The sequence below is a fragment of the Canis lupus genome, chromosome 27, assembly GCF_011100685.1.
Source record: "Canis lupus familiaris isolate Mischka breed German Shepherd chromosome 27, alternate assembly UU_Cfam_GSD_1.0, whole genome shotgun sequence".
In the NCBI taxonomy this organism is placed as follows: Eukaryota; Metazoa; Chordata; class Mammalia; order Carnivora; family Canidae; genus Canis; species Canis lupus.
Genome location: NC_049248.1, coordinates 1,416,129 through 1,432,094, shown reverse-complemented (window position 1 = coordinate 1,432,094; position 15,966 = coordinate 1,416,129). Strand labels below are relative to the sequence as shown.

Sequence of the window (15,966 nt, the reverse complement as noted above, 5' to 3'; positions counted from 1 at the left end):
GTGATCTGGAAAGGCAATTCTGGGGGTGAGTGGGGTCTGCATTTCTGGAAACCTAAAATAGACCTGAATACAGATACTCAGGGACTGTTGCTCTGAGAAGCTGCTTTGTTCCTCCCCCTGCCTTCTTTATTACCCAAACAGGGGCTCTGCCTTCCAACTGCCTGCTGGGTCTCTTTACATACATGACCACAGGCCTACTTCCTGAGCTGAGTGCCCCTCCTTTCTCCTCATAGCAACCTCCCTGCCCAGAGCACTGCTTCTCCTTGTCTGTACCTAAATTGGTTAGAGGAGCCACTCTTCCAAATTGCCTCAGCTAGAAATTTTAGCTGTCCCTTCCGTACCTTTCTCTCTTACCCTCTACATCCAGTCAAGCTCAAAGTCCAATTGATTCTGCCTCCAAAATGGCATTGCGAACTCAGTGTCCTCTTTTCCATTAATAAGGCTACTGCTTCATCATCTCCAGTTCAGATGGCCGAAAGAGCATTTCTCATACTTCCCCTGATCTAGACATTGTTTTGTTGGTTGCTTGGCTTTCTAAAATCAAATCCCATCAGTCTCTTTTTGGAAATCCTCAGCTTGGCCTCTGTGGTCTCCCTCCCAAGCACCTCTCCAGCATCCCCTTCTTTCTCTCCTTTATTGCTACTGTCAGTATTAAATGTTTGGTCAATGGAATTACCAAACATAGATATGTAGTTTTTACTGTATCTAAATAGGATGAAATTAGGGACAAGCTATAAACTCTTCCATCATAGAATTTTAAAATGTGAGTGACTCCTTGGGACCATCTAGCTTAATGGTTCTCAACCATAGTTACAGATTAGAACCACCTGGGGAGCTTTAAAAACTACCCAGCTTCCAGAGAATCAGATTTAGTTGGAGTTGGAGCCTAGGTACTGGTGAGGGCTTATGGGTTTTTTTAAGCTTCCCCCCAGTAATTTTATGTACAGCCAGGTTTGAGAATCACTGACATAAATCCCTAACCAAGAAACCAAAGCAATATTATATGGACCATGGCCAAGCTTCCAAGGGGCCGTGTGCTGCATGAACTTACATATAGAGATGTGTGTATGTGTGGGTATGCTCATTTTTTTCTGAACAAAGGAAGTAACCATTCATGAGATTCTCAAAATGTTCTATAATGCCATAAAAGCAAAGAACCTCTGATCCAGATTTACCCATTATACTTTATAGATAGGTAGCACCTGGGCAAGAGACTGGACTGGGGGGAGAAAACCAAGTTTGGCTCTGCCACTATGTGGTAACAATCAAGTTACTCAACCTCTGTGGTCCTTAGTTTTCTCATCCTCAAAATCAGGGTAACATCTGCTTTTCAGGATTATTTAAAGAATTAAAGAGAAGACATGAGAAATGTCTAGTACAATAACAAGCATGGATGAGGTTTCATTAATGGTAAACATTAGTAGTCCTACTACTACCATCACTACAAATAATGCTCTTAATTTGTACAATACAATTTTGAATAATGTCATTATTATAAAATAAAAATACACATTAATACCAGATGCATTTATATGGTATTTTATCAATCCCCACAACAACCCTGTGAGCTTGGCCCTATTCCTATTTTTTATAAATGGAAGAACCAAAGCTTAGAAGGGTCGGGGCCACACACACCCAAAACCACATAAGTAAGCAGAGCCCAGTTAACCTGACAGGAAGCTTATCTCCTCGCCACCAGATTGCACCGCTCTGCTAAGGCCAGGTCCATTAAGGGGAGAAAGGAAACCATGATGGTGCCTTTCAGATTGGAAAAACACTGAATTTCACAGCCACCTCTGCCTCCTTCTTTCCTTCTCTCCTTGCTCCTTTTCCAGCCGCTACTGGCGCCGGTGGAATCGGTTCTGCAGAAGAAAGTGTCGTGCTGCAGTCAAGTCTAATGTCTTCTACTGGCTTGTGATCTTCCTGGTGTTCCTCAACACACTCACCATCGCCTCAGAACACTACAATCAGCCCCACTGGCTCACAGAGGTCCAAGGTGAGAGGCTATCCCTGGCACTATCCTGCTTTACTCTTGCTAACTCATCCCTGAATCCTAGGGAGGAAATAGTCACAGGCACAAAGTTGATGGGAACACCGCCAGTGGCTGTGACTCTTTGTAGGCACCATGCTGGGGACACGAAGGGCCTGACAGCTTGCCAGCCCCATAGTAAAATGCACAACTTCATTGTAAACCGATGTGGCTCATCTGGCTGGACCCACACAGTCTGCCTGTCCCAACAGTCACTGCTGGTGACAAGAACACATGCTGCCTCTCATTTGGCCATCTCGGGCCCTTGGCTGCCAACTTCCCAGATTGGATTTTCAGTACTTCAGGCCTTACTATATAGCCTTCAGGTAGGCCTGCCAGAACACGTGTGGATGAGGTGAGCAAAAAGCCAGGAAAGAGGACTGTCATGGCCTGAGCATGAGGAGCTGTTCTCGATGGGCTGTTAATACCCACCACCCTCCCCTGGACCCCTAGCCAGTGCCTCAGCTCCACTCCCAGGGAGTCAAGCAGATCCGGGTGCTGGTGGGCCTCCCAGTGTAGAGGATGAATTACTAAGGGCCTGGCTCCCCCTTTTGGCTGATTGATTTGGGCAGATTACTCACCTCTCAGAACCTCACTCCTCATCTCTGAAAAAGTGGCTGGGAAGAATAAAGATCAGCACACAAACCCTTGATGTGTAGTAGATCATGTTTACTGTGATTATAACTAGATACCCCTTTCCTGTCAGTTTGGCCCCAATTGTTCTGTTCTGACAACAACACAGGGGAGAGGTGTCCTGGCTGGAAAGGGAGATGGTGATAATTACTGTTTCCTTTCTCCTCCTCTGTGCCTCCCTCCTCTCACTCCCATGTTGGGATCCTGCCCCCTTGCCTGAACCCACCAGACACGGCCAACAAGGCACTACTGGCCCTTTTTACGGCAGAGATGCTGCTGAAGATGTATAGCCTGGGCCTGCAGGCCTACTTTGTGTCCCTCTTCAACCGCTTCGACTGCTTCATCGTGTGTGGGGGCATCCTGGAGACCATCCTGGTGGAGACCAAGATCATGTCTCCCTTGGGCATCTCTGTGCTGAGATGTGTCCGGCTCCTACGGATATTTAAAATCACAAGGTATTTGGTTTTCATGTCCCTTGGGACCTGGGACTCGGGGAGAAGTTCTTCCAGAAGGCAAGAAAGGCAGAAAGGCCTGGGTGGGAGAGTAGCTGTTATTTCTTAAAAGGTCTATTCTTGTCTCATATATGATGGAGGGGAATTTTTCTTCATTTAGATGGCATATCATTTAGAAATTCCTTTGGCTGCTAATACCAGAGATAACTCAGTGGCATAAGCAAACTCGGGATTTGTTATATAAACGAAGTGCAGAGGTGGGAAACCCAGGTAGCTTCAAGAAGTCATCAGGGACCCAGTCCCCTTCTGTCCTTTGCTTTGACAGCCTTAGGGCTGCCCTCCACTTCCAGGGTTATTAGGTGGCTTCCAGAGATTGAGCCGTCATGTTTGAAAGCAGGGAGAAGGCAGAGAGAAAAGAAAGGGTGAGGGACCCAAAGGGGCACCCACCCTGGCTAAGTCAGCCCCTTTCAGAGCTCTTGCAGAGATTTCTCCAAAGGTTCTGTTCTTGTGGCCATCCCAGCTATTAGAGAGAATGAACAATGTGGTCCTTTTGCTGTGCATGTGCCGCCGAAAATGCAGTCAGGATTCCTTAACTGGAGAAAGATGATGGCTATTGTGCCACAGATGGCTCTCACCCCTCCTTCTACACGTTCACCTCCTCTCCATCTGCCTGTACATCCCCCCACCCAAAGACTGTAGCCTCCCCCACTCCCCAGGTCAAGCCATGATTCTCATGAAGAGGACAGGCACAGGCGGGGGTATGGGGGTGGGCAGCATGCTCCAGGACAGTAATTTTCAACTATGTTGAGACCCATTTGGGGTGGTGAAATCAATTGATTGGATCACAACCATCATTTTTCATCAGCTTTATTGAGATATAACTCACATATGTTGAGTATGTAATCCACCCCTTTAAAGTGTACAGTTCAGTTTTTTTCTATATATTCACAGAGTTTTGCAACCATTACCACAATTTAGTTTTAGAACATTTTCATCACCCCAAAAGAAACCCATACCCACTCATCAATTACCCCACCTTCCTTCCAAGTGGCAACTACTAATTTATTTTCTATCTCTATAGATTTGCTTATTCTTGGCAATTCCTATCAATGAAATCATGCAGTATGTGATGTTTTATGACTGGGCTTCTTTCACTTAGTATATTGATTTCATGATTCATCCATGTTATGGCATGTGTCAGTACTTTATTCCTGTTTATGGCTTAATAATATTCCATTGTATGGATATACATTGAATTTGTTTATTCATTCATCAGTTGATGGACATCTGGTTTATCTTACCTTTTGGCTACTATGAATAATGCTGCTATGAACATCCATATTCAAGTTTTTGTACTGTTGTACATTTTCATTTCTCTTGGATATATACCTAAGAATGGAATCTCTAAATCATTTGATAACTCTACATTTAAGATTTTGAGGAATTGTTTTCCAAATTGTTTTTTGAAGAGACTATACCATTTTGCATTCTCACTAGTAATGTATACAGGCTCCAATTTCTTCACATTCTCATTTTGCATGAAAGAATGAAATAGAATAGGAAAATATCAGAAGGCCTCACATGGTCATAAGCATTGTTTCAGAAAAATCTTTGGGACATATGTCTCAGTTGCAGCATAATAGGTATTTCTCACTATGGGTTGTGGTCAACCTTGAAGGGACATGTTAGAAACATGTGGTAGAGAGGGGGCTCAAACTCTACTCCCCAGAGGTACAAGCTTCCTCTATAAGAGTCTCTGCTTTGGGAGCCCAGCTGGTAATAGGGACACTGAAACCATCAATTCGATTGTGTTGGGGATAAAAGAGGATGGGGTTGGTACCTTTCATTCAAAGACCCAGAAGTAACCACACCCTGCTCAGTGTATTCTGAATTCAGCTGTGTGAGTGTCAGGGCTTGCAAAGCCACCCTTAGTTTGCTGTTCTGTTCTTGGCTCTCTCAGTGATGCCCCAGCATATACTCATTCCTGTGGTATTGTCAAGGGTCAGGGGTCAGTGACCCAGGGACACTGAACAGTCAGAGGGTTTATTATTAATCTAATTATTATCATTGTTGTTATTTGGAGGAAGGAGAGTAGAGGCTCTGAGAGCCGCTGAAAGAAAATCTAAGACAGAATAAAAATGAGCTGGCAAATGTTGGGATGGGAAGAATACATGCTATGGCAAGTCAGGAACAGGAGAGAGTCCCTGGGGAAGAAGGTTTAATGTTACAGGATGGATTCCAAGAACATGCAGAATTTAACCCCATGTGTTTAACACTTCTCACCCTAGAAAAAGCTCTTTCTGAATGCCCTGAATATCGTGACATTACAGAAAACCCTTAGTTTGTAGTAAAAGTAGTAGAAATATAATAACAATTATTATTAACATGCATCAGGACTTTATCATCTGTAAGACAGGGTCAGAGCAGGGCACTATTATCATTATTCCTATTTTACAGATGAGGAAACTGTGATTTAGAGACTTAAGTCACTTTCCCAGGCCACAGAAACTGCTCAGGGGTGAAGCTGGGATTAAATAGCAGATCTGTCTGACATCAGGTTCTGTGCTCCTAACCATGACCGTGAACTGTGGAGTTGACTGCTAAACTGTCTTGCCATCTTCGTCCCAGAGACACGACTTAAAGAATTTTTACAAGTTGGTTCTTGATGTTAGGTCTTCTCTGATTCTGCTTGCTCCTCCTTGGGTCTCGTGAAAGCTATTTTTCACTTGCAGTTTTCAGTGCCCCCTAAAGAATTCTCAAAAGTCTGTGTGTTTGGGAATTTGTTTTTGCTTTCGTTTTTTAGATTCCTATAGAAAAGAATTCTTGTTCTTAGATATTGTCATAGCATCTTGAAGAGATTTGACAGTCATTCTACTTCTAATCAATAATTTATCTATATCTAAGCTGAAACTATTGCCAAGAAGTCATTTTTTAAAATCTGTCTTTGCAGAGAGTGTCCTATAGTTCCTCCACAAGAAAGATTGGTGGTATTTTCAGGTCTCTATAAAGTCTATAAACAGAATAATTTAATTATCTAATTGGAAGTTCCTTTGGCAAAGGCCATCATCTTCCTGTTTGAAAGCCTCTGACCCCTCTGGGAGCTTTTAGAAAACAACATAGAGTCTATAACTATGTGGGGAATCCCATGCCCCTCTGAACCTTGTCTCAAATATACTCTAGTAACCAAGACAATACCTAAGATATGGGCTGGGAGTAGATATCATGGTCCCTCAAGATGGGTTATCTGTGCATGGTCCTGCCATCAAGAAAGCATATTTCTCTCTCTTCTTTTTAAACCTTTTGGAGAATATTTTGTGATATCTCAATATTTGTATATTAAGAAGCATTTTTTACAATGCATTCTGAACCAGTGATTTTGATTCTCAAACTTAGTTGGACTCATTAAGAGAACTCATGAAGGACCCACACTACTAGAGATTTTGACCAGCAACTTCCAGAGAGTTCCATGCTGGTAGTTCAATGACTTCACCTTGAGAACCCTTGCTAATTTCCTGCTGCTGTCCTTTGTCCTCTTCCCTGCCTTAAAATAGGGACTTTCATATATCATTGGAAATCTTGATTCTTTCATCTACACTCTACACTGTAGCCCCTAACCATGTTAAGATTGTACTTTTTGAGAATTCTTGACTGGAGAAACATATAATGATAAAGAGCTACTAGGAATTCAGCAAAGCTTTTAAATTATTTTAATTTTATTAATTCCTATACACCTGTGCACATTTGAAAAGTAGTATTTTATACACAAGACAGGCTATTTATTTAGAATGCTGTAATGCTTGGTGTATATATGGATTCATGTATCCCTTCCTATAATTCCAAGTTTCCCTTTCCTCACCTCACCATAGGTCCTGACCTGTGGTCTGAGTTTGGAATACTAACCTAGACCTAGAGTCTTCCACCATGATGTCAAAACACAATAGTATGTCCAGAGCAGTTGAACAGTGTGTAGCAAGTATTTTGTTATTATAGGAGCTGCAATACCAAAGTTTTTGAACAGTTTCTTTTCCAAAAAAATAAATAAATACAAGTAAATTCAATATTGTTCCTGTGACACCCTCACCTTTGGCCATTGGCATTCCCAAATGCTTTTATGAACGAGCAAGAATGGTCTGGACTTCCCACTCTTTACGCTCCCTGAAGTCTTCAGTATATTACAAATATGAATATGATATGTGATGAAAGTGAATAATTAGCATGCTTATTTTTTTTTAGTGTTTTGTCAAAATCTGAGAATGCTTTCAAGAGTATACTATGTGAAATTTTGGAAAAAGTGTGCTTAGCAACAGCCATCTTCCTGTTTATGTTTTTGCCTTAGTTGCTGATAGAGGCCTCCGTGTCAACGAGGTATTAGATTTCTATTCATTAAATAACATGTATCAAATGTGTATGTATTATGATTCAGAGGAGATATAAGGACATTTTAATGTTTAATTCTTATCACCTAGAAACTCAGAATCTAACCATGACAATAAAGTGTATACATTCATCTATAAAAAAAAAAAAAAGAGTATACTATGTGTATGAATGCCACCTATCCTATGTCTCATTAAAAAAAAAAAAAAGGAAGACTGGGAACCTTGTACTCTACTGTAAATCAGTCAATTCCTAAGTGTTGATAATATTAGGAGTGATAAATTATGGAATAGAGAAGGCATGATTCCTGCCTCAGTGAGAACAGAGAGGCATCCACATTGCCAAAATCTTTGTCATCTTTGGGTACGTTACCCATGACATTGGGCCTTCCAGCCACATCATAGGTTGAGTTCTTTCTCCTGATTTGAGGTTTGGGAGCTCTTGAATGCTACCAGTTTTTAATATCAAGTATGTATACATTCTGTGGAGAGGAAGAAAGACCTCAGACTAAATTTGGATGTGATTCCAATCTACTAATCACATCTCATTTTTTATACAGTTGGTTTTTAAATGCACTAAAATCCCCCCAGCCCTTGCTTTCTCTCTCTTAAACCTTAAATCCCTTTCTTTCTCCTACTGCTCCTCCCCTGTGGCTCTCTTCCCAGGCCCTGAAATGTGAGTTTGGGCTGACTCAGCACAGACAGATTTACTGGTGAATCACGATCACATATGGGCTTCATAGAGCCCCAAGGTGAGAGCCTTTTACAAATTCCCCAGGCTCTAAATGTCTCCATTTCAATTGCCAGTCTGGCCATGAGCATCTGATCCAATCCTACACCACCCCCATCCTCCCCACTCTAGCCCTCTAAGGGCACCATGAAGGTTCTGAGCTCCTTAAAGACCATTATTAAAGAGATATGTTTAGCATCTCCCAGTTTCCAGGTCAGGGTCTATGGAGAAGGCAGCTCAGACTCAAGAGCCTGCTTACTGACGTTAGCATGAAGGGTGGTTATTCTCTGGGATGGTGACTAGCTCGTATCATCTACTGGGGATTAAGAAGACACAGGTGAGGATGACTTGAATGTGCTCCTTTCTTAACCCTGACACATTTGATACAGGGGCTCACTAGCAGAACTGAGTAGCTCTGCGGTCCAGGAGCTCACAGGAGGTCAAGACCAGACAGCCTTGCCAGCATGACCAGGTTACATTACCCCAGGAGGTTCCTTTCTCAATGTGGCCAAGACCTCTGATACAAACAGAGAAGACAAGACCTTTGAACTTGTTATCCAAGGCAGGGTTTGACTCTAAAGTAAAACACATAAAATGTGCATTCTCTTAGGATGGAAAGAGCAGAAGTAGGTATCAGCAGGAAGTAAATTGATAGATTTGGCCTTGTGCCCCTGGCTATTCCAGACCCTATTATAAAATTCTGTTTGGCTCTTCCTGGATGAGCATATGCCTAATTCAGCCTCCCATCACACTAATTCCTCCAGGATCTATTGTGCCTTACAGAACCAGGGGCCAACTTTACTGAAGGACTAGTCCTTGTACACCAACCTCATATGTCTCTGTGGCTGGCACAGGGAGAGGTGAGGGCAAGGCTGAGCTTCCTCCCTGAATGAGCCTACTGTGCTTCCCCCAAGTATCTCATATGACCTGCATTCTTCCACCCTCCCTCAGGAATGATGTGCAGAAGCCTCATACCACATAGATTCACCACATGAAATTTGCTTTATAAATACTCTACCAACAATAGATCACTGCCACCAACACTGAAAGGAATTTTGTTGGGGTGGGGGGTGGTTTATCCCTCAGGAGGAGAAGAGATGGGACAGGTATAAATTTAGTTATGAACTTCTTTAGAACAGAAAGGAAGTAGGCTGAAGCATTTACAAAGCACCCTAAAGCTATTGGTACTGTTGTTTTGAAGATCTTTTATTTATAGCAGGCTCAATGATCTGCTCCATACCTAGACTGTAAAGGACCCAGCCCTGAGCTATTTGAAGCAAAGGTTCACAGGATGAAAATTCCAGTTCAAGCAAGGCTTAGGTCACTTTCTGTCATTGAGGATGAGGGAGAAAGAAGTCCATAGGGCCCAAACAGACTTAGAGCAGAAAGAATGATAGAGATACAGGATGCCTGAGCAGGCGATGGTCACTTAAGCCAAGAGAGGCAGAGGGAAAAGGTAACCAAAGTGAAGCCATAGCCAACAAGTGAGGGATTTTAGGTAACAAAGAAATAGCTTGGGTAAGAAAACCCTCACATGCTCTCTACTTTTTAGAGGGAACAGTGGGCCGAGTTGGATAGGGGATGGGGAGAGCAAAGACCTCTTTGGAGAGAATGATTCAGAGCCACAGGAGAATTGAAAAGTTGATCTCAAGGATGACCATGGCCAGTGAAGTGTCAGAGAGTGGTGGGATAGGGGGAGGGGAGTCTCAAAAGCTGAGTATATACATATAGGGCTGCGAATCCCCAAATATAGAATGGAGACTTCTGTAGATGTGGATGCATGTGTGCACTGAAGACAATATATTTTGTTTTCCTGTTTCTCTATGAGGCCTAAGACATTACTGTTCTGCTGCTGCTCACTTTTCTCCAAAGCTCTTTTTTTTTTTTTTTTTTTGTGAGTGTGCTTCATGGTTTTAATTGATTAGGATAAAAGCCTCAGTTGATTGCTAATATGTGGTTAACCCTTTTAGTTTTTATGTCTAGAAGCTAATATATCTAAAAAGGAGAGTGATTCTGGGACCTGAGGCATCATCTGATCTTCACGCCATAACAGTAACAGCCACCAACAATCAGATTGACGTTATGGAGGAGAGTGCTTCAGGACCTGCAGGGCTGCCAACATTTCATTTAAATGCTATTTCATGTCACCCTGTTCAGAGGCTGCCACCTGTCACCTACAAATATCATCGATATCAGTGGTAATGAGGCCCCTAACTCTATCTCCTGCTATCAGCCAAGGCATGTCAGGCTCCAAATTCCAGCTCTTCTTTGAACCCTAATAATGCTCTTTGCCACAACATCAATACAACAATCCCTTTGTCTCAGTCCTTTAGAGAGCACATAAAACATCTCCAAGCATGTGCACATTAGGGATGGATACCGTCTGTTCAACAAGCTGTATACCTCTTATAATGCTAGGCCACTGGCACCAGCTTTCCTACCTTAATTCTGCTTCAAAGGAACAAAAAGTACAGGTGTCAAGCCAGCCACAGAGCAACATCCACCTTGCCCCAATTAACATGAGAAGTTGAAGGAAACAGAGTAAACAGCCATTTGTTTGTCTTCCCTGTGTCTTAACTGTGTGACTGGTCTCAATGCAGTATCTTTTCCGCCTGGGTGTTTTTCACCCAGGGAGGAGGAAGGCTGATGTCTGTGCACCTGGGTGCAGTCTGTCTCTTCAAGACTAGTTTAAGGCCTCAAACCCACAGGCATTGGTTTTGAGCCACCAGGATGGGAGTTCTTCCACAAGGGAAACACATGTTCACAGAGCTCTTGGGGAAATCCTAGCACAAGGGTCTCAAAGCCAGAACAACCATGTTTTCTGTAGGGTAACTGATACATGATCACTTTTTTTGTTGTGAAAGTTTAATTGACATATAACATATTAGTTTCAGGTGTTCATAATGATTCCATATTTGTGTACATTACACAATGGTCACCACAAAAAAATCTCGTTAACATCTGTCACCATATATAATTCCAAATTTGTGTGTGTGTGTCTGAGATGAGTACTTTTAGAATTTACTCTTGGCAGCTTTCAAATATGCAATACAGTATTATTAACTATAGTCATCATGCTGTACATGACATCCCAGGACTTATTTATAACTGCATGTTTGTACCTTTTGACCCCCTTCACCCATTTTGTACACATCCCCAACCCCCCCATCTCTGGCAACCATCTATCTATTCCCTTGATACATAATAGTTTGACTTAGGCAGTGTTACAGTCAGGAACCTCAAAAACTCTGCCTGTGAATTTAAAGAAGCTATAGGAAAAGAAATGGTATGGAAGAGGTGCAAATAGCCACTCCTTGCTTTCAGGCAAAGTATGTTTGACTTAAGTATGTGTGTGAGAGGTCCCACCACCAACCCACCCCTGCTCTCACCACACACATACGCACAGGAGTGTCTGAGTAACCCATGTCCCCTTGTTTTTCCCTCCAGTAAGTATAAATATGTCATATTCATAGAAAGATTCATTCACTCAACAAAATATTCATTAATCACCTCCTTTACTAGGCACTGTTGTAAGCACTGAGAGTATGAACAAAGTAGGTGAACTCCCTTCTCGTGTGGGCCTTATATTCTGGAGGCAAGTGGTGATGAGTATATTAAAAGCAGGAATGGGGATAGAATTGGTCAGGGAGGACCCCCTGTGGTGAGGGGACATTTGAGCAGAGCCCTGCAGGGACTGAAGAAGCAAGCCACACACAGTTCTGGAGGAGACTTCTGCAGACAGCAGAAAGACAGGCACCAGGGCAGGAGTATGCATGGAGGCTGAGGGGACAGCCCAGGACCACTGAGCTAGAGCTAAAGAGTAGGGAGATGGGAGGGGATATGGTCATTGAGGCAGTAAAGGCTGATCCTGCATGGTCTAACAGGACTTGAAGTTGTGTTAAGACTTGATGTGACTTACAGTTATTTTTTTTTATTTTTTTAAGATTATTTATTTATTTATTCATGAGAGAGAGAGAGAGAGAGAGAGAGAGAGAGAGACAGAGGCAGAGGGAGAAGCAGGCTCCATGCAGGGAGCCCGACGTTGGACTCAATCCCTGGTCTCCAGGATCATGCCCTGGGCTGAAGGCAGCACTAAACCGCTGAGCCACCCGGGCTGCCCTGACTTACAGTTTATAAGGGCCTCCTGCTGCAGGGGTATGGAGTACATAGATGGTTATTTACTTCCCATCACATGGCGTGTCAGGAAGTATGTAATATAAGTTTGTCTTGTTTTTGGTGATTCTAAGTGTAGAGACTTGGTTAAGGGAGTGTCTGCCAGATTTCTCCACTGTTAAGGTACTCTTTCTCTTTGTGATTAATAAGTAATCTATGGAGTCATACTTTGAGAGTGTATGAATACCCTACTCGCCAATGATGTTTCACCTTATGGTTTTAGTGTCTGTGATAATCTTTACCTGAATTAGTTGCTGCTGCAAAAGGGTGATCTTTCATTCATTCATTCATTCATTCATTCATATTATTCATTTGATATATTCTGTAAAGGAAGACTCTCCCTCCTTTTTTAAGTATCAGTGGATTTAGATGGTTTTTTCAATGTGTTATAATTCATTGCTAATAAGTTAAAAAAAAAAAAAAAGCATGGTGCATTTAAGGGCCTTTCACCTGAAATGTGTGTAACATGGAGAAAGTCTGCATGGAGCAAATGTCGAAGCAGGGTAGTCCATCAAGTGGCAGAAATCCAGCTAGAAGATTGCTGGCTCAGCTGGTGACAGAGTAGTGGGAAATGACCAGACTCAGGCTTCACCTGTTGATGTGGGGGGCGAAAGATACATGAAGGGTGACTGCAAGGGTTATGTCTTGAGCCAGAAACTACAATTGTCACTTATTAAGTGATAAGATGGGGTAAGAGTTCTATCCTTCCACAAATCTCATGTTCTGAGCCCACCACTGGTTGACCAAGAGAAACACAGACTTTCCCTGGATATCTTGAGAGACATGGGGAAGCATAAGAAGAGTCCTCACTTTTAATCAAATCCTCCACCCCACTGCCAACCCCTCCGACCATTAGAGCCCTCACCCCTGCTCCACTGCCAGCCCCTCTTGGTACTCACTATCTGCCATCTGTCATGCTCCGCATTTCCAAAGAGCTCTCTTCCATTGGTGACTCATTTTGTTTCTCTACCATGGCCTCCATATTCCCAAGAACCCCTGGTGTTCTGAGGATCTCCTCCCACATCCCCTTCCCTCTCTGCCTCCTGGCTGCTCCACCCCACTAAACCTCTGTCCAGTCTGGGGCCTCCCTGTCTGCCCCCCTATAGGGTCCCTGTGGCTGTCAGACACCTCTGAACCTCAGTCGTGAGCCTGGTTTGAGTTATCTCCCTCATGTCCATACACCTCATGAAAATTAAGGCTTCCAACTTCTATGGCCATAAAAACTTTTCCAGAATATTCCATGACAGTTGAACACAGAGAAGATCTCTAGAGGGTTCTGTGACCTTAACCCATGTGCTGACCCTCTCCCCTCTGATAGAACTGGAAATTCTCATTATAAATATGCCCTAGGGATCCCTGGGTGGCGCAGCGGTTTGGCGCCTGCCTTTGGCCCAGGGCGCGATCCTGGAGACCCGGGATCGAATCCCACATCGGGCTCCCAGTGCATGAAGCCTGCTTCTCCCTCTGCCTGTGTCTCTGCCTCTCTCTCTCTCTGTGACTATGATAAATAAATAAACAAAAATTTTAAATAAATAAATAAATAAATATGCCCTAAAGTTATTGATTCCTAAATACCAGCCTACTGACAAGTGTTGGAGAGGTTGCATGAAAATTACTCAAACCCCAATGCCAAAGATTATAATTTCATAGTTGTAAAGTGAGGCCTGGCAATCAGTATTTAGAATATGATCAAAATCCTAGGCAGTTTCCTCTCCAGCCAGGGATGCAAACACTGCTTCAAGTATAAGAGGGGCAGGTATTCTAGCCCCAGAGAGGTTCTTTTCTTGCTTTAAGCAGAACAAGTATTACCACCTCTAGCCTATTGAGGCACCAGGCAGTCTATCACACATTACTGGGTGAGGACAAAGATGGAGGGAATGGAAGAATGAAACTTCTGTCCTCAAGAATTCAGAGCCATTGTAAATGGAATTGACTCCTTAATTTCTCTTTCTTCAGTCTCATTGTTAGTGTGTAGAAATGCCACTGACTTCTGGGCATTGATTTTGTATCCTGCCACACTGCCAAATTGCTGTATGAGTTCTAGCAATCTTGGGGTGGAGGCTTTTGGGTTTTCTATGCAGAGTATTATGTCATTGGCCAAAAGGGAGAGTTTGACTTCTTCTTTGCCAATTTGAATGCACCCAAAAGCATAAGATACCTAGGAATAAACCTAGCCAAAGAGGTAAAGGATCTATACCCTAAAAACTATAGAACACTTCTGAAAGAAATTGAGGAAGACACAAATAGATGGAAAAATATTCCATGCTCATGGATTGGCAGAATTAATATTGTGAAAATGTCAGTGTTACCCAGGGCAATTTACACGTTTAATGCAATCCCTATCAAATACTATGGACTTTCTTCAGAGAGTTAGAACAAATTATTTCAAGATTTGTGTGGAATCAGAAAAGACCCCGAATAGCCAGGGGAATTTTAAAAAAGAAAACCATAGCTGGGGGCATCACAATGCCAGATTTCAGGTTGTACTACAAAGCTGTGGTCATCAAGACAGTGTGGTCCTGGCACAAAAAACAGACACATAGATCAATGGAACAGAATAGAGAACCCAGAAGTGGACCCTCAACTTTATGGTCAACTAATATTCGACAAAGGAGGAAAGACTATCCACTGGAAGAAAGACAGTCTCTTCAATAAATGGTGCTGGGAAAATTGGACATCCACATGCAGAAGAATGAAACTAGACCACTCTCTTGCACCATACACAAAGATAAACTCAAAATGGATGAAAGATCTAAATGTGAGACAAGAATCCATCAAAATCCTAGAGGAGAACACAGGCAACACCCTTTTTGAACTCGGCCACAGTAACTTCTTGCAAGATACATCCACGAAGGCAAAAGAAACAAAAGCAAAACTGAGCTATTGGGACTTCATCAAGATAAGAAGCTTTTGCACAGCAAAGGGTACAGTCAACAAAACTAAAAACCTACAGAATGGGAGAAGAGATTTGCAAATGACTTATCAGATAAAGGGCTAGTTTTATAAAGAACTTATTAAACTCAACACCAAAGAAACAAACAACCCAATCATGAAATGGGCAAAAGACATGAACAGAAATCTCACAGAGGAAGACATAGACATGGCCAACACGCACATGAGAAAATGCTCTGCATCACTTGCCATCAGGGAAATACAAATCAAAACCACAATGAGTTACCACCTCACACCAGTGAGAATGGGGAACATTAACAAGGCAGGAAACCACAAATGTTGGAGAGGATGTGGAGAAAAGGGAACCCTCTTACACTGTTGGTGGGAATGTGAACTGGTGCAGCCACTCTGGAAAACTGTATGGAAGTTCCTCAAAGAGTTAAAAATAGATCTGCCCTACGACCCAGCAATTACACTGCTGGGGATTTACCCCAAAGATACAGATGCAATGAAACGCCGGGACACCTGCACCCCGATGTTTCTAGCAGCAATGTCCACAACAGCCAAACTGTGGAAGGAGCCTCGGTGTCCAACGAAAGATGAATGGATAAAGAAGATGTGGTTTATGTATACAATGGAATATTCCTCAGCCATTAGAAATGACAAATACCCCCCATTTGCTTC

General features: G+C 42.7%; 1 protein-coding gene across 39 annotated transcripts in view; it reads left to right on the top strand.

Moving 5' to 3' along the window:
* CACNA1C (calcium voltage-gated channel subunit alpha1 C) overlaps nucleotides 1-15,966 on the top strand; it is a 747,770-nt gene that overhangs the window by 603,275 nt on the left and 128,529 nt on the right. For all 39 annotated transcript variants that reach the window (XM_038576272.1, XM_038576273.1, XM_038576274.1 and 36 more), the window contains 2 exons: nucleotides 1,836-1,996; nucleotides 2,892-3,117. In XM_038576272.1, the coding sequence (XP_038432200.1) occupies nucleotides 1,836-1,996; nucleotides 2,892-3,117 (387 nt within the window). The remainder of the gene's footprint in view (nucleotides 1-1,835; nucleotides 1,997-2,891; nucleotides 3,118-15,966) is intronic.